Source organism: Tinamus guttatus, unplaced genomic scaffold (assembly GCF_059628265.1).
Source record: "Tinamus guttatus ecotype Peru unplaced genomic scaffold, ASM5962826v1 Tinamus_guttatus_pri_ptg000055l, whole genome shotgun sequence".
In the NCBI taxonomy this organism is placed as follows: Eukaryota; Metazoa; Chordata; class Aves; order Tinamiformes; family Tinamidae; genus Tinamus; species Tinamus guttatus.
The window spans coordinates 788,684-811,940 of NW_028288589.1; the positions used below are offsets into that span (position 1 = coordinate 788,684).

General features: G+C 40.8%; 1 protein-coding gene across 3 annotated transcripts in view; it reads left to right on the top strand.

The window, feature by feature from the left end:
- Positions 1-23,257, top strand: part of TFAP2D (transcription factor AP-2 delta) — a 47,848-nt gene that overhangs the window by 22,799 nt on the left and 1,792 nt on the right. For all 3 annotated transcript variants that reach the window (XM_088540094.1, XM_088540095.1, XM_088540097.1), the window contains 2 exons: positions 1,527-1,668; positions 9,514-9,627. In XM_088540094.1, the coding sequence (XP_088396220.1) occupies positions 1,527-1,668; positions 9,514-9,627 (256 nt within the window). The remainder of the gene's footprint in view (positions 1-1,526; positions 1,669-9,513; positions 9,628-23,257) is intronic.

The following is a 23,257-nucleotide window of genomic DNA, read 5'->3' on the forward strand; positions in this document are numbered from 1 at the left end:
CATGTATATGTATATAGTATGTGTGTATAGTGTACAGATCTTAACAACAGTATCATATTTGTTTCTGTCATTGCATGTCCAGTGGTAATCAACAGGGATAAATCAGTGCTTCTGGGTTATTAGCAATTAAACACCAGACTAGACACTAAACACCAACCATCAACAGAAGACGGAAACACATTTTCCAAAAGTCTCTTCTGACTTGAATTTGTCCGTAATTCAGCTGACTCACGTTTGCCTTCTACCTTAATGTAGGATATGTTCTTCAAGCATCAGTTTCTCTCTGTTGACTAGGGAGTCCCATGTCAAATGTCAATATTGACATTTAATTAGGTGAATCCCACTGAAGATATTCTCGAAGGGAGGTACTACAGGTCCTGCAGCCCTCCTAACTGTACATCTAGAGCATTATCTCATTTCCAAAAGTCCAGGCTTCAGCTCTCAATTTGGCTCTTGAACACATCTCTGAAAAAGATCCTGAAGCTATTTGAAGTAAACATCTGGGTGTCACTCATATAGATGTCCTTCAGCATACGCCTTAGTTCAGCTGACCTCTACTTAGAGATGAGAGAAAATGCCACCTAGAAATGTGCTATTTCCCTTCAGATAAAGATTAAGTGCAGAAAATGATCATACTTGAGTCAGCTATGTGCAATCCCACAACAGGGTTGTTGAAGTGAGAGAACACAGACCAGAGAGTGACCAGTTAATCCTAAAATAAATGTCTTGGTTCTTAGGGAACTTGGGTTCCCTAAGTTCTCAGTAGAAATAAGCAAGTACTTCCAAAGTACTTGACACCCGCCATGGAGGTGGTTCATAAGGTCCAGGCTCTGTAAGTGAGGTAGAGATTCGTTCAATTTCTGTCTGTGCCACAGAAGCCTTAGAAGGTGCAGTCAAGTCACATACTCCCTTTTCCTTGTTTTCCTTATATATAAAATAGGGACTATGATATTCATTGCCTTTTCTTTTGATCTGTCTGGTCAACTTTGATTGCAAGCTTGTTGGAAACAGGAATGTTTCCTGTGCTCTGCTTAGGGGTTTGCTCATGTGTCTACATAGTGCCTGATTACTTAAATTAAGCCCTAAGAAAATAAGCTGACCTGATTTTTTTTTATCCTCATAACACTCCCTTAAATGTTATTCTTTCTTCATATAACAGCACTATATTCTGAATCTTGGCTCTTCAGATTTATTTTCACCTCCAGTAGGTTTTAAATACCAATGAAGATCTAAGCTTACAAACTTTGGCATGGCAAACCTTACACCGGTGGCACAGGAGAGAGTTAAATCCTCTGGTATTCTCTCATGACAGGAGTATGTTTTCTCTCTTCTAGGTGGCTAAGTCTGATGGCTAAGTAGACCAATTGGGCTGACACCTGTATTAAGTTTGGGATGCATGACTACAAAACTGACTTGTTATTCTTCTTTTTAATTTCCTTTCTTTTCTTTCAATGACAGAAGAAATTCTATAGACCAGAAAAAAAAAAAAACCTAAAAATTGACTGATCCATTTTGTTTGCCCACAGGCGAAGCGTTGCATTTGGCCAGAGATTTCGGCTACACCTGTGAAACAGAGTTCCCTGCCAAGGCGGTAGGAGAGCACATTGCCAGACAGCACATGGAACAGAAAGAGCAGACCGCAAGGAAAAAGATGATCCTAGCAACAAAGTAAGAAAGGAAGGAAAAACAATGTTGATCTAAAAAAGAAATATGTCTGTCACTGCTTCATTTTGAAACTGGGGGCTGCGGGAGGGAGTGAGTGGGAGTAAGGAGTTAGGCTTGTGATGACAGCTATCACAACAGTGCTTAGTTGAGAGTGAGAGTGCCTCTTTAGAGACACTGTAAGAGGAACTTTATTTACTGTAATAAGGTTTTAGTGAGTACACTGTAATGTATGAGGTTACACCAGTACATACATCCTCTCAGGCTAGGAATATCATTTGATATAGGTGACTGGAGAGGATGATGACGGGAACGTGAGAGCTATAGAATAAATCCTGGTTTTGCGTCTGTTTTGCAGAGAAGCAAATACAAGGTCTTGATGTATGAGTAGATCTTAACATCTACTGAAGCACTGTTAGATAAAGTTGTGGTTTGAAGAGGGGGGCATATTTGGCAGCAGATGAGTCCCCTTGCATTCCCGCTGATCCTCAAAGGTTGGAGGGACTGGGGGTGTCTGGGTTCATCTCTTAATAGGGATATCAAATACTGTGGTAACTATAGGCCTGACTCTAGCAGTACCGGATTCACTGCCTGTCGACTGTAGGTCTGATCACCTTCAAAATAATGAATCAAGTTCACCAATAGCATGATTTCTTCAAATGCAACGTTTACAAAGCAGATTTCAGATGTCAGTATAGGAAATTCTCTAGTACAGTGTGGGGTTCTTAGCTAGTGTCTAGAAAACAAATTACCCAATAACATGGGGGTGGAGGAGTCTCCTCGAGAGTCTCCTCAGGCAACATCCCAACCCAAGGGGAGGAAAGGGGTTCAGCCCATCAACTGATCCAAAAGTTATTATAGTCTTCCTTCTTCCTCTTTCCCTCCTTAGTTCACCTTTTATATATTTTCTTTTACATTTAGGTGGAGATTGAGTGATTTTGGTCATACTTCCTTTTGTTATTGATTGGTTTAAAAAGTCTCTCGAGTCGATCGAAAAATTAGCAAGCATGTTCAGTGAGGAATGGTCAATCCTTGGAAGTGGGTAACTTTTGGGATGGGGTTGTGTAGTGGTGTTATAATGAGATGAGAATGAGAAGTCTGAGCAAAGTCCATTGGAAGGAACTGATCTGCCACCATAGTTGGTCCAGCACCAGATATCTTATCGTACTATGTGGCTTATCGGCTGCATGGTACGACCAGATTGCCACCTCTGCAGGGTGTACAACAGAGTTTGGCCGTGGTGTCTTCACTCCACTCCACCCTCCATTCACCCGTCAACTGCACAACACCATCAGGTTACCACCTCCACAGGAAATCTAACAAAGTTTGGCCATGGTGTCTCCATTCTGCTCCACACTCTGTTTATTCTCTTTGGTGTGTGCTAGGAGGGCAGATTGTGTTGCCAGGGGAATAATATAAATGTAGATTCCGTACATACCAACCATCCTGGAAGTGGTAACTGTCTCTCACCTCAAACAAGCCTCTATAAATGCCATAACTTCTGTTAGACCCTAGTTTTTCTCTAATTTCCCTTTTCTCAAGCAATTCTTCGACAGAAAATTATTGTAAGTGTGGTGAGGGAGAGCTGGTCTGCTGAAGAACAGGTCTTCTCTGGTGGAAACTGCAAGAGTTCTTATGAAGTCAAAAGAGCCAGAACAGTCTACACTAGAAGGCGAGCTTTGTTAAAATCGTTAAAGACACAGAGAGGCACTTGACTTAGCTCTAGACAAAGCATCGACCTCCCCAGAGCAGTAACATGGTGTTAGGATAACACTTTATCTAGGTTAATTAGCTCTAATGGGGGAGGAATTAAACCTGGTAAACAGAGATAATTAGTCTTCATGGTATAATGCAGGCCTATACTGGGTGTGCAAGGTGCCTGCGTGGGGTAGCCTTGAACATAACAACATGAAGTTACATAGTGTTGTGCAGGGAGGTTGCAGGAGAGCTTGGGCTGGAAGCCAGAGCTTCTGGACTATCATTCGTCTTTCTCACCCAGTGCTGGATACGTTTGGAGACCATCCAGTCCTGAATATAACCTGTAGAGAGTAATCATGCTCCTGGGGTGGGAATGGCCAACAGCCGCAAGGACTGTTTCTGGCATCCAAAGGTCCCTGTTGTGTTCTGGTGGGGAAAAAGATCTCTGGCCATGCATTCTTTGGCAGCTTAGTGTCCCTGTTGTATCCAGAGCTCTCAAGGAGACTCAGGGACAGCACATATTGGAACCTCTCAGGCTGGTGAACATCAAGAGTGTAGCCTGTGATTCTCCTTTGGTTAGAAAGCAGAACGTCATGAGTCTCAGAGGGCATTCACCTATTGTGAGCATGAGAGGAGACTTCACTCATCATGCTCCTAAATTCTTGTAAATTAAAGAGTGTAATCTGAGTGAAATACAACCTAATCTTTACTTACTCCTATTCTTGCTTTAGGGCCCAGGGGAACCAACCGATAAGACATATCTCTCTTCTGAAAACTGTATCTTTCCATCATTGTATAGCTCATTTGCAATCAACCCCCCTATGACTATTTAGAGTCAGATTGTACTTCTGAGTAGTAAGCAAAGGCTAAGATTGTAATTTTTCCCAATTAAGTACTTGTCCCAGGAGATTCTGTAACTCAGACATTAAGATACAATTCTCCTTTCTCATCTGGCACTAGGGAGAGAGCACATTGCCATTGAATGTTATCACCAGAGGGTGCCTATCATCCCCTTTCTCCCAAAGATGTCCCACTGAGGGGCACATAAGAATCTGGCTACCTTTTTCTGCATTGCAGATCTGCTGTACCACTCTCCGTTACTACTGAAGCAGGAAGTCATTGGCATGCATTACTCCATATCCATCCCATCTTCAAACTTTGGACTTTTAGGTTGTTACCCTCCATTTTAAAGGGATGTAATGTCTTTCTCCTCCCTTTCAAAACACTAGTAAATTGTTTGGAGTGGTCTGACAATAATGTAAGGAGAGGCCATGCGTTACTGCAGAGTGCTTATTCATGGGAGACCAGAGGGCCAATGTGTGTGCTACTACTGCCCTCTCCTGCCTGGAAGTAGAATAGTGACTTCACCAGACCAACCCCATCCAGAGGACAGGAAACAAAGGTCCATAGAGTCAAGATATTAACATCCTACCTCCAAGCCATACTTCCACTAACCTGATAACAGTTATTTAGTCATTTGTCTGGACTTGCTACTATTTAGTGGCTGTGTAGATTTGTAATTTTCCTTAAGTTCAACTTTTCTTAAGTTCATAGTTGCCTTGTGAGTTAGAACAGCAGAAAAAAGCAAGCAAGCAAACAACAACAACAAACAATGCATTGCTATGCCTTCAACAGAAATGACACTAAAATTCCAAGTGGTAAAAATACGTAAGGCAATCTTTGCCCATGGAAGAAAGTGAAGTGTAATGCCATTGCCTACCATGGCACAGAGTCAGGAGCCCACTTTGGGGAGTCTTGAGGAAAGATGAGGAGAAGGAACAAAAATATTGCTGTAATTCCTACAATAGAGCTGAAATTCAGTTTGGAATTTAGACATTCAGCTACAGGAACTTCTTTCAGCTACCTCAACACAGGTGCCTACTGCTGTTTGAGATGGTTAGGTTATCCATCTTGGTCACTAGCTACTGCTTCAAAAGAGCAGTACCCCTTTTCTGTACCATAGAGTTCATGGGCAGCTAAATAGAGCTGTTAATTTCTACAGTTCAGAAGTTTCCACCAAGCACTAGAAATTCCCAACATATTCAAGGGAATCCAGAGACCTACCCATCCACCCTGACTAGATGTATTTCAGCTGTCATGCATGGAATTGTAGTCTGTGAGCTAGTGAGGACTAGAGACTGCTCCTTTAGGTGGCATTAAGCATGTTTACCCCACCAGAGGTAGGAGTAATCTTGAAATAACATTCTTTACTACCATGTTTAGTCCTACTTTGTCTGAGACTAGATTGATACTAGTACAGTGAATGAAACCAGGACCATTCTCTGTCATGAGCTGCCTCTTGGAAATGGTCCCTCACATGTTTTAAAGCAGCACCTTGTCAGAAGGGTGCTAGCTGGTCTGATCAAAATGATGCCACATCCAATTCTAATAATTTTATGGTGTAGACAATGAAGTAGCCTTACCTGATGAGGATCACGGGAAGAAGAGATGACTGAGTTTTGTAGCCAGCGTACAGTACTGAACTGAACACAAGTAACAGCAAGGGCAGGATGGGAGAGAAGCAAGCATTGGTTAAGAGTTGAATGGACAAGAAAAAGAAAAGCAGTGGAAGAAGCCTGTCTCCTAATCTGGATTTAGAGACAGAACTGTTGAAGGCTATATCAGCAATTCCACTTATGGAAAAGCATCCTGTCTAAGGAAAAAAAAATCTCAGAGTACAAAAGGCCTTTTGAGAGAGAGTGACCAGATACATACACATTTACACACACCAGAACAGTTGAATGTGAATAATGATTTTATTGTAGGTTTGCTTATCACCAGTGCAGGATACATAACATCAGTGGAGATGCCTGTTCAGCATACAGCACACACATTCTCTGGTTTACACCCCACTGCTTTCTCACTGTTGAGGAGCTTTCTGGATTAACTGTATGCAATGACAGAATGTGCTCAAGTGCTGCTCTTCTGAAAAGTAGCTCTGCGACAGGGTGGATAGGACCTGCTGAGCACCTCTCTGTATGCTGGATACTTGGGCACACTTGGAATCCATCAGACTCATGAACCTGTTTGCCTCATTCCTGTATACATTCCTTAAAATATTTTTGGCTACGCTGGTGACTGGATAATGGGTTAAATGGGCTCTAACCCACTACAGTGCTTTTTATCTTTTCATGACCATATATTGAAACATCTGCCGATCTGGAAAAAAAAAATCATTAGATGCCTCTCTTGCAGAAGTGACCAGGATATATATTTATTTTTATTTTTTAACTATTATTATTAGTAGTAGTAGCAGTATTTTCTGATGAGGCACCTGAGATATAAGCATATTCCTTTGCTTATGTAAAGATACAGTCCATCTTAGAGCAAATAGCCATCCTCCCACCCCATGGCTCTACCCCAGGTGAAGTTTTATTCGTAGTAGAGGCACTGAGATATCACTTTACCTAGAAATCCCCTTGAAAAAGTAGGTTATTGCCTTTTGCAGGTTTACATGTATAATCCAAAAATGTTTTTTTCTCCTCTTTCAAATCTGAAAGGCTCAGTAAAGACTTTTGACACATGAAGATGGAAAGGAACTTAATTGCATACTTGGTTCTGACACTTTCCTTTGTCAAAATATAAGAACTCACAAGATGAACTTTTTCAACAGGTAGAAAGTAAAGGTTGGAGTGGAGAGAGAGGAGCGATGCTGATGGGGCCGACTGGGGATAGTAGATTGTTTAGAAGCCAAAGTGACTGACTGTTTTCAGTTGTTAAAAGGAACTGTTTTTCCTCTAAGGACCTGATTCATTAAAACTGTATGCTGCATTTACATACATTTCTGCTGAATACCTCTCTTTATCTGAAAGGCTAAGATGATGCTTCCCTTTCAAGCAGCTGGTGTCTAGGTTCATTCTGATGACAATCATTTACAGAAATCAGGCTTGGATCAAGTCCAGAGGCACAGCAGGAAATAGTTTTCTGTATCTTTCCTCCTGTTAGATCTGCTATGGTGTCAAATTCTATGTCCAAATCTTGCAGGAGAACAGTGGCATAATGTATATTAAAAGCAGGTATGTGGAATTTCCCTGTTTTTAACTGGGCCTTGTAAAGACAAAAAGAAAAAAGAGTTCACTCATTTTCCATTATGCCACTGCCTTCAGGGACAAGCATTACAAGGAGATTGCAACCAGGAATTTGAACTTAATCTAGGACCAAACATGCAAAGCAAGATTCTTCTAACAGAAGCATGGACAACAAAGACTCGAGTGCTTTCCTTTAATATTAGAGATCGATCCCAAATATAGTGGTTGCATATATACTAACAAAGAAAACTACGCACAAGATGAGGAATAAGACTGTAATAATCTATACTATTAAATTATTAGAGTGGTTCCTGGAGCTCTCCCAAACAACCTCTGGGCACATTGTGGGAGGCACCTCGGAGCAAAGATCAGTTCTCAGAAATCAGTCTGGGTACAGTCACCCTGATTAGCAGCCTAGGAAAGCTTAGAAAATATGGATCTGATCAGACAATCACAGTCTCAGAACCCGTGGCACTGCTTAGTTTATTAGTGAACATGTGGTTACTATGGCAGTATTAGGCATCTAATTCATAAGCAGATGTTTCAATATGTAAGACATTTAGCTCAGGGTAATCCAGTTGAGTGCTTTGGTCATCTGCTGGGCATCATGCCCTCTTGGTCCCACAATAAGTGTCTACATCTCCAGAATGGCCAATGGAGAATGATAGCCCCATTTGGAGACTTTGTGTGAGAGAGATCCGGACACCTTTCCTTTTCTTATTTGACTGTATCATAAATCATTCAAAAATGAGTGATATCTCTCTCCACCGATGGTCCAGACAGCAGCTTGCTGCTCTTCTGAGGACATGGATCTGGTTTCACTTCTGTTCCATCCTAAAATTGTGCATTGGTAACACATTCCTAGCTTATTTTGCAAAAGAGATTGATGCAATGGAGACCATTGCAATAATGAAAAGATGTATTTTCAAGTTCCTTTTAGGTCACATATCAGTAGTACCATATGGTCTTATACAAGGAGATGTTTTTAACCACGAGCTGCTAAGATATTCTGAATGGGACAGGGAGGGCAGCGTCACTGCCCATCCTTCCTGAAGAAGTTTGGCTGCCCTGAAGATAGGAGATAGGAGAGTCTGAGTTTCTCATTACAAGGGAAAGAACTGGGGTTCCAGGCCCTGCTTACTGAAAGTATTAATTGCTCATGAAACCAAGAGAGATAAAAAGGAGAGCTAATAGAATTTACTCACTATGTGTGCTTGTCTAATGTGTACATACTGAAGGCTAAAAGAGTCACTCACCTCGGTGACTACAGTCATTGGAGAGTAAAAGGCTCTACTAGGATGTGAATTCTCCAGGCTGTTACAGACACTCTATTTTGCCGCAGGGTGGAAATGTTGTGGAAAACAACAGAGTATGTTTCAGTAGGAAGTTAAAATAGGTGCTGCTGGAATCAATTCTTGCTATGGACAGACCTCTGGGAAAGGTATCAGTTGAGGGTTTTTTGTTTGTTTGTTTGTTTGTTTGTTTGTTTTTTTCTTCTCCACCAGAACCACAGGGAAGCAGAGTATGGACACAGTCAGGAAATCAAAGAACAAAAAGAGTATTTTCCTTTACAATTTCCGTGCTGCATTTCACTTTAAAATTGGGTCAAACTACTCAAGGCCAGAATTCCTATGGCTTTTACTTGCAGATAAACCAATGCACACAAGCAAATGCACAAGTAGTAATGTATTTGCACAGACTCTTCAGGCATGTTCTACTGCCAGCTGTTGATTAGCTAGTGATGACTTTTTCTTTAATCACAACCCTTGCTTCTAGTGTAGATGAGCTAAGACAGATTTAAATTGTTAAAATGGAAACAATCTAGGAGGTCCAATCTTACTTTAAAATGTCAGTACCAACCTGGTTTCAGGTATGAACTGCTGATTTTCAAGGGAAGATTTCAAGGGATTTTTCATGTTGCTGACTTTGAGAAATCATTTCAGGGATGGGGGGTGCTGGGGAGGAATTTTTTTCCTTATTTCTTGTATCACTGCCGCTGTCAAACATTATTGCTATGGAAGAAATTGCTGAGGAAAAGACAAAATGGTTACAAACTAAAGGAGGAAATCAGCTTTGTAAAATGGATTACACCTCTGTTATTTAAAGATTTCCTCTTTCCTTTTAGACAAATATGTAAAGAATTCCAAGACCTCCTGAGTCAAGACAGATCACCCCTCGGATCCTCCAGACCAACTCCAATATTAGACCTCGACATCCAGAGACATTTAACACATTTCAGGTACAACTTTAAAAGCGGAACAACTGCACGGATATGGTAGTTTTGGTAAAAGTGGGGAGGGAGAAGACGCAGAGATACTGTATGTAGTTTGTGGCAAAGTCCATCAGGAGATATTTTGTTTCTAAGCTTGGTACTAAAGACTACTATGTAGGAGTATTTGTTCCATTCCCTAGAAGTCTAGGATTATGTCTGTACTCTGCACCTACTAAAAGCTCACGTTTGCCCAGAAATGTGGCTAAAACTAGTTGCATACACCCTGCTTCTAGGACCAGCCTGAATATGAGCCAGGCTCTTCCAGCCTCTGGCTAGATCTGCCCATCTGGCCAGAGAGTTGCCTTGCTCCACGTGCCAAATCACAAGGCACCCTAAAGACAGTGTGGATAGTGCACAACTGTGGTGACTCAAGCTGAGCCAGAGTAACAGTGTAAATGAATAAAAATAACAATAAAAGGAGGAACACTTATGTTGCATCCAAATCAATTAACTAAATAGTTCCAGAGCCTCTTCTTTGCTACTGAGACCATTTGAAACCAGCTAATCATGTCTACACTTCCTATTCTTTTAGCTTCTGAAACAGACTGGCCTGAAGGCAGACTTTTCTGGGAACGATCTTGCTGCAATAATTCCTGAAAAATGCCTTGAAATGGTCTGGGATCTAGATGTCTCAGACCAAAACTGCGCTAGAAACTGCTGAAAATTTACTATCATGTTTAGATACAGCATCTGTATCTATGTCCTAGCAATACTGAATATACTAGTGCAGACAGCCTAAGAAAATGTTATGGAGATGAGGACTTATTGTGCAAACAAACCAAGTCCACTTTAGAAGTTTATCCAGATTGTTGGTGAAAGTGCACAGACAGCTTTGGATCAGCAATAATTATCATCTCAGAAGTTGTTGCCCAGCTCTACATTTTCTGATTTAGGCTGTGTGCCAGATACTGCCAAGAGATTGATGAGCCTCAACACCTCAACAACTTTTAGCTATTAAGATTCTGATAGGATATGAAGTAATTACCAGCCAGGTGGTGTGATAGTGAGATTCCTCACTTGTTCTGGCAACCAGACTTTGTATGGATCCCACATCATCCCACCTCCTTCATCACTCTTCACTGAGGTGGAGCAGGAATAAAGCACAGAATTTTGCCTCATCCTGGCTATGTATGCAATATATGTACACAAATTGGAAAATTTATTGGATAACAAGAACCTGGATTTCCTTCCTGTGAAACCAGGAGTGCTGAGGGGATGTTGTCCCTTCAGTTCTCCCTGCTGTGAGTCAGCAATGTGCCCTTATGATCAAGAAGGCCAATGGGATCCTGGCTGCATCAGGAGGAGCGTTGCCAGCAGGTGGAGGGAGGGGATCCTGCCCCTCTACTCAGCTCTGGTGAGGCCTGGAGTATTGGGTGCAGTTCTGGGCTCCCCAGTACAAGAAGGACATTGAGCTTCTAGAGAGGGTCCAACATAGAGCGACAAAGATGATTAAGGGACTGCAGCATCTATCTTACAAGGAAAGACTAAACAAGCTGGGCATGTTTAGTGTGGAGAAGAGAAGGCTGAGAGGAGATTTAATTAACATGTTCAAGTACCTGAGGGGTTATTGTAGGGAGGATGGGGCCAGGCTTTTCTCTGTGGTGACTGGTGACAGGACAAGGGGTAACAGGTGTAAGTTGAAACATAGGAAGTTAAATCTCCAGATGAGGAAGATCTTTACTGTGAGGTGACAGAGCCCTGGAACAGGCTGCCCAGAGAGGTTGTGGAGTTTCCTTCTCTGGAGATCTTCCAAAACCCGCCTGGATGCAACTCTGTGCCACGTGCTCTAGATGTCCCTGCTGGAGCAGGGGGCTGGACTAGATGATCTCTAGAGTTCCCTTCCAGCCTTAACCATTCTGTGATTCCGTGACTCTGTGATTGTTCCCTTATTCTTATCCCAAAATACAACCCAGAGAAGGTCAGGGTATATATGTTGACCCAGCAGGAGAGAAATTTTTTTGTATTTAAATTATGATACTTTTTTTTTTTTTTTTTTTTTTTTTTTACGGAGACACACACACACTCTTTATGGTTATGCACCATGTACATATACGGTAGTACCTACTACTTTATGCACCCTATTACACCCTAACACCCTACAGTGTGTGCCCTACGTATTTATGGATACACCTAACCAGCATTACTTCTTTTTTCATGCAGTGATACACACACACCCCACCTACATCTCTGCATACATTCTTTTATACACACAAGCTGCATAATGCCTATCTACACAAGTACTCCCATTAGGATACAGCTATCTAAATTGAACGGTCATAGATGGATTGAAGGGCTATTGAAGATACAGATTATTTGCCTTTACAAGCACACAATGTAAATGAGATACAGCTTAGTTAATCCCCAATAATTTCTATGTTTAAAGAAGAAATAGTAGTCAGACAAAAATGCTAAATACTTCAGCTACAAAATCTAGCAATTGGTATGCCTTCCTTCCTTCCTTCCTTCCTTCCTTCCTTCCTTCCTTCCTTCCTTCCTTCCTTCCTTCCTTCCTTCCTTCCTTCCTTCCTTCCTTCCTTCCTTCCTTCCTTCCCTCCTTCCTTCCTTCCTTCCTTCCTTCCTTCCTTCCTTCCTTCCTTCCTTCCTTCCTTCCTTCCTTCCTTCCTTCCTTCCTTCCTTCCTTCCTTCCTTCCTTCCTTCCTTCCTTCCTTCCTTCCTTCCTTCCTTCCCTCCTTCCTTCCTTCCTTCCTTCCCTCCTTCCTTCCTTCCCTCCTTCCTTCCTTCCTTCCTTCCTTCCTTCCTTCCTTCCTTCCTTCCTTCCTTCCTTCCTTCCTTCCTTCCTTCCTTCCTTCCTTCCTTCCTTCCTTCCTTCCTTCCTTCCTTCCTTCCTTCCTTCCTTCCTTCCTTCCTTCCTTCCTTCCTTCCTTCCTTCCTTCCTTCCTTCCTTCCTTCCTTCCTTCCTTCCTTCCTTCCTTCCTCCCTCCCTCCCTCCCTCCCTCCCTCCTTCCCTCCTTCCCTCCCTCATCTGCTTTATTCCAGTAGATTAGATAGCAAATAAAGCTTCTGCAAGCAACTCCTGGATCATTCAGTGCTTTCTTTTATGCCTGCTGTAGGCCGTAGGTGTTAGACAGAAGACAGACCTAAAAGAGTGCAGGTTTTGATCCTACATAGATGTTTTCCTAGGCTTTAATCAGACAACCTTCTATGAGGTCTCTGATCATTGAAAAATGAATTCTTCAGCTTGTCTGATATCCAGGTCTGCCAGACAAAGTGGAAGGAAGAGGACAAAATAAGACCACCTACTTTTTCCCTCTATTATAGAGAAATATAGGTCAGATCCAGCACAGACCTGACACAGACCTCTAACTTGAACAATCTACATTTAGGTGCTTCCATTTCAGCAGGCATCTAGCTCCTGTTCTTGTCTTGGGAATTGTGTCCATAGAGTCAATGACTTCTGTAATACAATTAAGCAAGCATTTACTTTAGTGTGGCATTAATTTCTGTCTAGACTGCCTTGACTGATCACACTAGTCTAGATCATCAGCTGAATGGGAGCTTAGATAATCAGTCTACATGTATATACTTACATATATATATATATATATGTATGTACATATATGTGTATATACTTACAATTTAGGAGTAAATTACCTTAAAGGTGGTAAAGTGTGATGTTATATGCTCTACTTGCTTGTGATGTTATATCCTCAACACTAATAATTAACAGGAAGGATTGCAAACTGGCACAGGTCAGATTGATGTAGATTCCTGTTTTCTCTGTTTCAATTCTTCAAGCTCACACTTCTCTGTGAAGCTTTTTCACCAAGTCCCAATTCATCAAAGTTTGTAAGCATTTGTCCAACTCAAAATGCAAGGCAGTCCCCACGAAGGGATCAAAATTGCTGGGTTTGCTCAAACTCTAAACTCAAAGTTCACGCAAAACTTAGAACAAGGGAAATCTTCAAAGAAACCACCAGTGAATCTGAAAACTGCTGAGTTTTGCACAACTCAACTAGACAGGCAAAAGCCAAACTCTCATCCACACCCCTGATACAACCGTGTGTTTGCAGCTGCTGTCTAAGATACCCATCTGACCTGAATACAGAAAGCTCTAGGCAATGGGAACATTGATTTCCCAGTATTATTTGCCTATTCTGGAGACACATTCATACCAGCAATAAATTTGTACTACCTGTGACTTGGTAGAGAGTTGTAGGTCCCTTATACAAGATTCCTCTCTTCAGTGCCTTTTGGATTATCTTACTGCAGAGAAGTTATATCCACATAAAAGCACCAGGGCATAGGCATGTTTTGGCTGTCTGTGCTGCTTCTTAGCAGGATTTCAGAGTTTCTTTTCCCCAGAGTTTCTTTTCACCAGACTAACTAGCACTGTTCCTGGCTATTCCTGGGCACATTTCAGGAGGTGGATCAGGATGTTTCCCAGAAATTTGGGCGCAGTTTGTGAGATTAAGAAAGATGGAGTGGACTGACTTGGCCAGATTGTGCCATTTGGACTCAGGGGCAGAAAGCGGGCACTGAAAATCTTTGTTTAATGATATATACAATATATACCCAGTCCTCAGTTTCTGAAAACAGAATCTTTATTAAGTAACAGGGCAAGCAGGATAACACGGGAAAATCCAGTTCCATTACAAAGTGCTGAGATTTTCTGCCTAGGTACATGAGTATCTCTGTCCTTCTGTAAAGGCTGATACTTTTAAGAGAAAAGGAGTCCACTGAAGTGGAGTACAAACCCATAAAATCCACGGTCCTCCTAATGTTTTCACAGAATTTTATCCAACCAAGCTGACTCTAAACGTCAAAGCTGACCATGAGACTTTTCAATGAGAAAGGAAAATCAACACACACGGCCTGCATACTGGTACTAGAAAAAAAAAAAAAAAAAAAAAAAAAGGTTTCAATCTCTTTAATGAGAGGATACCATTTCCCCAGCCCTTTGCTTTCAAAATGCAGCATGCATGAGGAGAGAGGAAGAAGGAAAGAGGGAGAGCGAGAGAGGAAGGGAGGAAGGAGGGAAGGGAGGGGGGGAGGAAGGAAGGGAAGAAGAAGGGAAGGGAGGGAGGGAGGGAAGGAGGGAGGAAGGAAGGAAGGAAGGAAGGAAGGAAGGAAGGAAGGAAGGAAGGAAGGAAGGAAGGAAGGAAGGAAGGAAGGAAGGAAGGAAGGAAGGAAGGAAGGAAGGAAGGAAGGAAGGAAGGAAGGAAGGAAGGAAGGAAGGAAGGAAGGAAGGAAGGAAGGAAGGAAGGAAGGAAGGAAGGAAGGAAGGAAGGAAGGAAGGAAGGATTTTTTTTTTAGGTATTTTAAAATGCCTCCTTTCTTATAATTCAGAGTTTCTTCTCTCACTTCTGCATACGCATGCATGTGCCTGTGTATGCAAGAATAAAATATTGGGTTTTTAATTTATCCTGAAACAAAATCAGTTTCGAATCCCACTGATGTCAGTAAAACAGAGATTTCACCTTGATTTCTTTCTTTCTTTTTTTTTTTTTTTTTTCAGGATAGCAGGGTTATACAAATCCCTCTCTAGTATTAGAAGTTCATTTTCTTTGGTTTCAGAACAGATAAAAGTGCCTATCTGCACACTCAGTGAAACTGAGAGACAGCTCTCAATTATCTAAGGGGATGAGAGGGAAAAGGGGAGTTGGTAGAGTTAAAGAAAGCAAAAATATGGATGTAATCAAAGTACCTGTATAGTGATTTGAGAGCAAGTCTCTTTAGAAAAGCTTGAAAATAATGAACCAGGGCAATCTTGAGCAGATGAAGACAAGCCTGTTTGAAAGCATGGGAGCTCTGAGACACATGCTCAGAGACCATATGGTTCAGGCAGTCTGAAGGAAAATGGTGAAGGCCTGGCTAAACCCAGCACACATATTCCTGCCACTGACTCCGCAGAGCTGACTGGATGCATGGCACGTCAACAATTTCTTCTGCTGGTTCTGAAACAGTGTTCACCAATGCAATCATCCAGCCCTATCCATCTGCAGTTAATGGCATGCAGCTAGGTCTTTATGAACTATCTGGCATCGTCTTGCATGTCACCTGCCTTTCTGGTACCTTATATCTTCCCAAGCGTTTAGTGCATCTGGTCTGCTTCACAGCAGGGAACTAGACTAGATGAACCACACATTTTGAGTTGCATAGATCCCTGCTGCAAAGAAGGGAAATGCTTCTGTACTGCTTCAGAGAGGGAATGGGGAAAGGGGGGAAGTAAGATCCCCCAAAAGATAAATATAAACTACTCTCTTAAACCATGGAGGTATAGTCCCAGACACTGGAATATAACACCCCATGAAATTGGATTGCTATGGTGGTTCCTTGTATGAATCTGGCCTAAACCAACTCTTACTGTCCCAAACAATTCCTGGACAAAAGTCAGCATTATTAGTTAATTCCTAATTGGAAGCTTAGATATTGCCATAACCTTGCTAGTTAAAACACTTCAGGCATGAAAAAGAGATCAAACTAATATATGGCTCAGGACCAGAGAAGGAACCTGGGCACTCTTACTTTGCTGGCACAGTTGTAGATGACTAAAGGCATCCCCTAGCTGCAGTTTAAGTGCTCTGGGGGGGATTCAACCATCTGAATACAGGGATCTATGGTCATTTCAGAAGCACAAAGGCATCTTGTTTCACCTTTGTCTGCCACACCATGAGGTCAAGGCATTTTTCTGAGTCCTGCCCCTTACTTGGGATGCACCACAGCAGCTCTGGTGGTGAGAGAAGCCCATGTTAACCAAGTTATTTCTATCCTTTGCTTCCTTCATGCTGTTTAGGAGGCTCAAATGAGTTCTATGAGTGAGAGTATACACTTAAAATCTCTTTTGGCTGTGAAAGGAGGACTTAATGATGGTATATGAGTATCTCAGAGGTCAACATATTCATCCTGTATGTGTGAGACACAGGGTCAGCACTCCCTCTGACAGGGAAATGAGAACTTCTGCACCTACTTTCCAGACAAATGGTCTAAGGCCAATGACAAGCAGGCACGTGTGAGCCATGTTCATTTTCCATCCCTTTCCTTTGCAGAGTAAAAAAATAAATTGCAGTGAGAATGAGAAAGTGTGACTGCATAAAGCAGTGGCTTGTGCAGTAAGAGAAACCTGGAGTGCAGCAGCAAGGATCCTGTCTTATTTGTTTTGTGCTTAAGTCATAAGTACCTATTCAGCCTTCTGCATAAGGACATCCCTGCATCCTGAAAAAATGCCCAAACCACTCACGCAGGTATTTTCTGTGTTTTATACCCTATCCCTCTCCTGTTGACTAGAGAGAGGGCTTGTATCTACTTACTTCTTCCACTCTACTATAGTTTCTGGGCTTCCCACAGATTTGGCCAGGTATCTGAGAGCCACACTGACACACGTGTTACTACCTTCATAGCCTGCCCTTGACTCTGAACAGCCTTACTGTCTTCCTGGGACTGCTCAGTCTTTAGCTGAAAGCTAAAAGAGTTTGGTTTATGCTGGGAAAGTAGCTCTGCTGACTGCATGGGCAGATTCATCTTCATTTTGTCAAATTTTACTTCCACAATGTCAAACACAAGACTTCAGGAGTTTTATTTTGCAGATGATCTTTTGAGATTTTCTTCAGCACTAAAATACTAGAAACTGCATAAATTAGAGGTCAAAAAAATACTTACTGAATCACTTGCCCTCCAAAAAAAAAATGTTTTGCTTTGTTTTCAGAATGATCTAAAGAAATTCTGTAGTAACCAAAAAAAAAATCACCAAAAAGGATCCAAATTCTGTGATTGAAAGCCAAAAAATGTTGCACAAAAATCTTATTTGCTGAGATTATACTCTGGAGATCTGTGCACTTTTCTTGGGTTGCAAGTACACAGATTTCCTGACCTCATTAGTTAGTCCCTTAATCTCACTTTTCTTACCTGTAAAATTGAGGTATAAACATATTTTCTACATCTGTGTTAGGGACATTTGTAATTGCAGGAATCTGTACTGTATCAAAAACTTAGATATCCTAGTAATTCTGTCCATCATACAGGGAAAGCAGAATACCTACTGGTTATAGAAGTTGGATTTGACCCTTTAATTTCAAGGTTACAAGTCTTGTTAATAGGCATGATTAGGACAAGATACAAATTACACCCAGGTCATTGATTTATATATAAAAGATAAAGCCAGCAAAACAGCAAAAAGAACATCTTCTTGCAAGTGACACTTCTCTCAGTGGAGAAACATTATATAAAAAGACCCCAAAAAAGGCTCAGAATACTAAAGCCAGATAATAAAAGCAATCAGCATCCTCACAAATTTCCATGTGTTTTGTCTGGCAATCCAGCTGATACGAAACACCCTTCCTGTGAAACTGTTTGAGACAAGAGTTTTGTCGCTTAGGTAGTCGGAGCCCGGAGCTGTCAGCCTCCTGCGAGCTCCTAGCATCACGCTGACAAGGTGACACGGAGAGAGACAAGCAAGAAACCAGCAGCTCAGACTTTGGGAGCAGAGAGAAAGCATCGTTCTTCTTTCTGAAGGGTAAAAGAGAACAACGAAGTAGGTTTTGAAGCTCAATGTTCTTTTTAAATTGCAACAAATAGACAATCCCAAAAGCCTTCCTGGTGGGTTGCCTTCACAGATCTGCTTCCTCCTTTGCATATTCTTCTCTCTCTGTTGCTCTTCTTTGACCATCGGTAGTTAGAGCAGCTGCTGTCATAATTCCAGTCATCTTGATTAGTGGTAGCAGCCTTCTGCTTGGATGCATGGACTGGAGGAAGCCTGGTGAGCCATGAATCTCTTGGTGAAACAGCTCTGGTGCCCTCTAGAGTTTCCTGATTTCCATGATCTATCCCCATCTGTTTTTAGATTCAACTGTTGGAGAGGGACGGCATTGGTTCTTAGGGCTGAGGAATGGTAATCAGCAAATTGTTACTTCCTTTTTTTCTCCCTTCTCCTTTTTCCATTTTATTTTTTTCTTTCTATTTGCTGTTTCCTTTTTGTTTTCTGTTTTGGGATTTTTTTATTTCTCTCTTCTTTATTATTTTCTTTATTTATTTTACTTTGCTCCTTGTTTGAAAATGTCATTAAGTTTCTTCCTGTAGGATTTTCCCCTCATTCCTTTTCCTGCATCCCATCCTGCATCTTTTACTGCTCCTTCTTTAAGAAAAAATAAGAGATTTTTGTGAGTAGATAAATATTGCATTATTTGTCTTGTGAGTCTTGTGATGCCAGACACTGCTAAAATCACAGTTTCTGAAGGCAGGAAAGAGATGACATTCTCAGTTTTGCTTTCTTTATTCTTTTCATTAAAAAATAAGTTTTAAGTTTGCAGAGAAAGGCATACATACACTCCTCAAAGATGAAAAATGCTTGGCAGGGTTGATTTTTTTTTTTAATCCAACACAATATTTCTAAAATCATTTGAGGCAGGCCCCTAATTCACAAGAAAGGAAATGGCATCTTCTCATTCCAAATGATTGGGTTAGAAAGTTGCATAGTTCTCTGTCATGATTGCGCCCATAGGTCTTGGTCATTCTGCTTGCAGCTTCTCAGCCATACTAACTGCTTTACAAGCAAAGTCTATGCATGATAACAAGTTGTTTGAATCTTACTCACTTTTTTTGCCTTGTCATAGGGATGAGACGTCAGGGAAAGAAGAGGCTGAAAAATTTGATGCTTGTATTAGGAACATACTTCCTCTTTTTCTAAAGTGTCCAGTTGTCTTAGATCTCTCTGTGGTCTCTTTGGTGCGTTTGGCTTCCCAGGCAGTGATGGACAACAAGACCAGTCTTGTTTTCCATCATAGATAGCCTGAAGTTTGTACATTTTCTCTCTCACTGGAAACCAGCCAGTCACAGGATTATCTATTGGTTTGTTATTCGGGTATAACACGCTTTGCTAGAAACACTTTTCGGTGAGTACCCAAGGCCTTCCGTGAGTGCCACCTGCACTATAGTCCCCTAGCTTTATCTTTGGCCTGCAGCTCTGAAACAACCCCATAGTCTCAGTCTTGGATGTTCCAGAGACTTCCCCAGGGCATTCTCTTAGCATAGAAGATCAGCCCTGAGGTCCAAAATCTGCACAGTTGAAATAGAATATATTGGAAATACAAGGCATCAGATCTAGCACTTCTCTCCCTACTTTCTCATGGAAACTTCATCGCTTTTATGAATAGTAAAGAGATACACCTGCTTAGAACAGCATTGCCTTAATGAAGTTTAGTTATGCGTGGAAAACAAGCATGAGGGCCTACTTTGCAAGTTTTGTGACTTTTGTAGCTACTGTTAGCCATTCTGATTCTATATACTGATTATCCCTGTAGCATACGCAGTTCATGTTCCAGTGTTGATCTTGACACACAGCCTCATCGTGCAACATGGTTAGACCTAGCCATTTTCTCAATTAAGGTTAGCACTAACTAATTCCCTGGGTAACTTTCATATGAACATCTTGAAGTACTTTGAGGTTACTCTAAAAGAAGCAACTCTAACTTCAGATGTTGCTTATATTATTAAAGATATCAAAATATACTTTCATTTCCTCTTCGGTTTTGAAAATCTTATCTGATTTCTCTTTGTTTTTTGTCATCCACCATGCTTGTTAAGCCTTGGTAAATGCACAGTGTCTTTCACATTCAAAGTTCCCAGAAACTTGGACCAACAAGTTCAAGCTTTCTTTTTTTTTTCTTTATTGTTTTAATGTATTTATTTATTTTAAATGAGGACGTAAATATTCAGCGCAGATGGCCTCTTCCTCCCCCATGGAGAGGGAATCTGTTTCTTTTGCAGCATGTCGAAGTTTTAGCAGCCTAAGGTATGGAGGAGTCCTTGAGGTAGCTGCCAAACAAGAGTCCAAGCCTTCAGGCACACTTGGATCTTTTCAATTCTGAGTAAGGACATCATTAAAACATGAGCAGACATAATTGTATCATAGCACTGGGCAGGACTGCAGGCAGGTCTGGATGTCCTTAAGCATAAGGATTTGTAATATTTTGGCCTGTCCTTCATTGGTTTCTTTCTCCAGCTCTCCATGTACAGTACCAAAATAAGAGATTTTAACCTTGCCTTTTAGAACAATTAAGGGGTCACAATGAAAAGTAGCACATTACAGAGCCGAGAACATCCAGGTGACTCCATTATGAATCCAGAGTGTTTAATATAGGCTCTTAAATCTAAATTAAAGTATCACAATGAAAGCAACTCACTGTACAGATGCGGGGTATACCAAAACTGGACTGCATTCAGTGGGAGCCAAGTCACTTTGAAAAATCAGGCAATTAAATATGACTTCTAGGAAGCATATTTGAATGCTTTACCATTAGTCTTCTGACTATCATACCTTGCTTTTAAATATAAAATTAAACTTTGTCCCCTGACTGGAATCACTTTCATCAGTAAAGGGCAACTATCCCACATTCTTAGGTTTTTCCAACTCTTTAATTTGCAGATGAATACAATTCAACAAAATTAGAGCAAGGGAATTACTGATAAAAACACAAGATAAAATCTCTCAGCCTTTTTAGGGTGATTATAGAAAGTAGAGCTAAAAATGTTCACAGGAGCATGGCAAGTAGGGCTGGTCAAAAAATTTCTGTAAAATGGTTTCTCTCAATGAAATGCAGGCACAGCATCATGAAGAATTTAATGAGGTTTGCATATCCTCTTCTCTGGAGAAGAATACACTAATCAGGAACACAAACTAGAGATCTTATGAGACACTGGAGAGCCATTTCACTATTTTTCCCCCATAGGAAAAATGCTGGAAATGCTTGGAAAAAAAAAATGCTGTATTTGATGATTACTTATATATGAGAGGGTAAAAAGGCAGATCTGTAGGGGAGACAGGGCCCTAACTCCCTGCAAATAATCCTTTTCCTGAGAGCATTTATTTTTTTTTTCAGACAAGAATTTAGTATCCTTTTCTGGACAAAATGCCAATAACCTGGTGTGTCAAGATGAGCTGAGTGTCTAGGCTGCTGTTGTTGCTAGTGAAGATCTAGATAAGATCTTCAAGGATGATATAGCTGAGTAAAGATAAGCATGTGGTGTCTTTTTAAATGCTATGAGGTATCCCATCAGTCCATTACTTCTTTAAAAGGGTGCTGGTCTCCTGTAAGCCCTCTGCATTATCTGCGAACCTGGGCAACTCAAATGACTGTAGACACTTATGTGTAGAAATTGATTTAAGCTCCCTTTGACTATAATGGGAGTTTAGACACAGCTGCTATATAAACATACTTGTAGACACCTACATTTAAATATCTTAATACCAGACTTCCTTCCATCCTGGTGTTTTCTACAGTTTTGTTCATCATCTGAAAACATTTTTTGAATGTTTTTTCCACAATCTTTTGTAAAAATTTCTATTTTCATCTACTGGAAATGACTTTTTTTCAGATATTGCCAACTCTTAAAATAGATTAACTAGTTTCTCTTGCATGCAAGTTTGTAAATATTTAACTTATCTCTCAGTAGTAGCCATTTTCCAAAATCAGAATCCAGAAGACCTCAAAGTGGTGTAAAAATCATGAGACATTAAAATTAGTAATGTTTCATTTGGGCTTCCTTTTCATTGCTTTCTGGTATTAAAATACCAGAATACCAGTCCATTTGCATTTTCAGTCATTTCTCTGGACTTCTGAAAGCAAAAAATGATAAAACGCAAACCAGAATCTTCTTGCAGTCATCTGATTCCTAAATCCTAGATTTAAAAAGCACTAAAAATGCTATTATTTGACTACTGCTGGTGATGTTTGTGTTGCCACTACTAAAAACATGGCTTAGAATGACTATTCTGTTCCTGGTATGTCAGACACTTCTCAAAAAAAAAAAAAAGTTTCAAATTTAGAGCCAGGTATTTTCATATCTTTTTAATGCTCAAGAAAAAATACTGAAGTTTTTTTTTTTTTTGGTAATAGCAAGTCCAAATTTCAAGCATTGTATGATATCATTAACTGCAAAAGAATCTTTGTAAATATTTAATCACCATTTTCATCTTATTACTAACTGCGATAAACATAATTTCCTCCTTTAAAAAGTGTCTAGAGGCTGATGGATAAACATCCTAAAAGCTAGTTATTTAGCAGTTGACATTGCCTTTGGGAGACTGTTCACAAAAGACTGGACCACTCCTAGTCTGAAATAGGGGAATATCTCAAAACTGAGCTCTCATTTTGATGTGGACCCCCATAAATCTGGTATATTCCTTAGGATGCCAGCATTCCTAGCAAACAGGATTCTCATCTCTGGCAGAGACAGAAATATCACTGAAAGAAGTTTTGAAGCCTTTCTCCTGGTTCTTTTGGCTACTTCCAGCATCCTGACAATTGCCCATGTCCTGTGCAGTATCTTTTGCTTTGGACACTATGTCACTATTTTCCACTCATTTCTAAAATTCCTGGGAAGACTGGGAAACCAAAGTGCAGAGGAAAAGGGATCTCTTGCTCTCAAAAGTGAAATATTCACATTTTCTGACCTACATGCATTTCTCTGCATTAGATCAGGGCTTACTGTCGTGGTGTCTCAAACAGCCAGAGGGCCAGCATAGGACAAGTTCTTAACTGCCCTGGGACAGAAAATAGTTTTGTTTTGTTTTTAAGAATCATTACAATCCGATTTTTTTTTTCTCACCCAAAAGTAGGATGAAATATTGATTTCTCAAAAACAA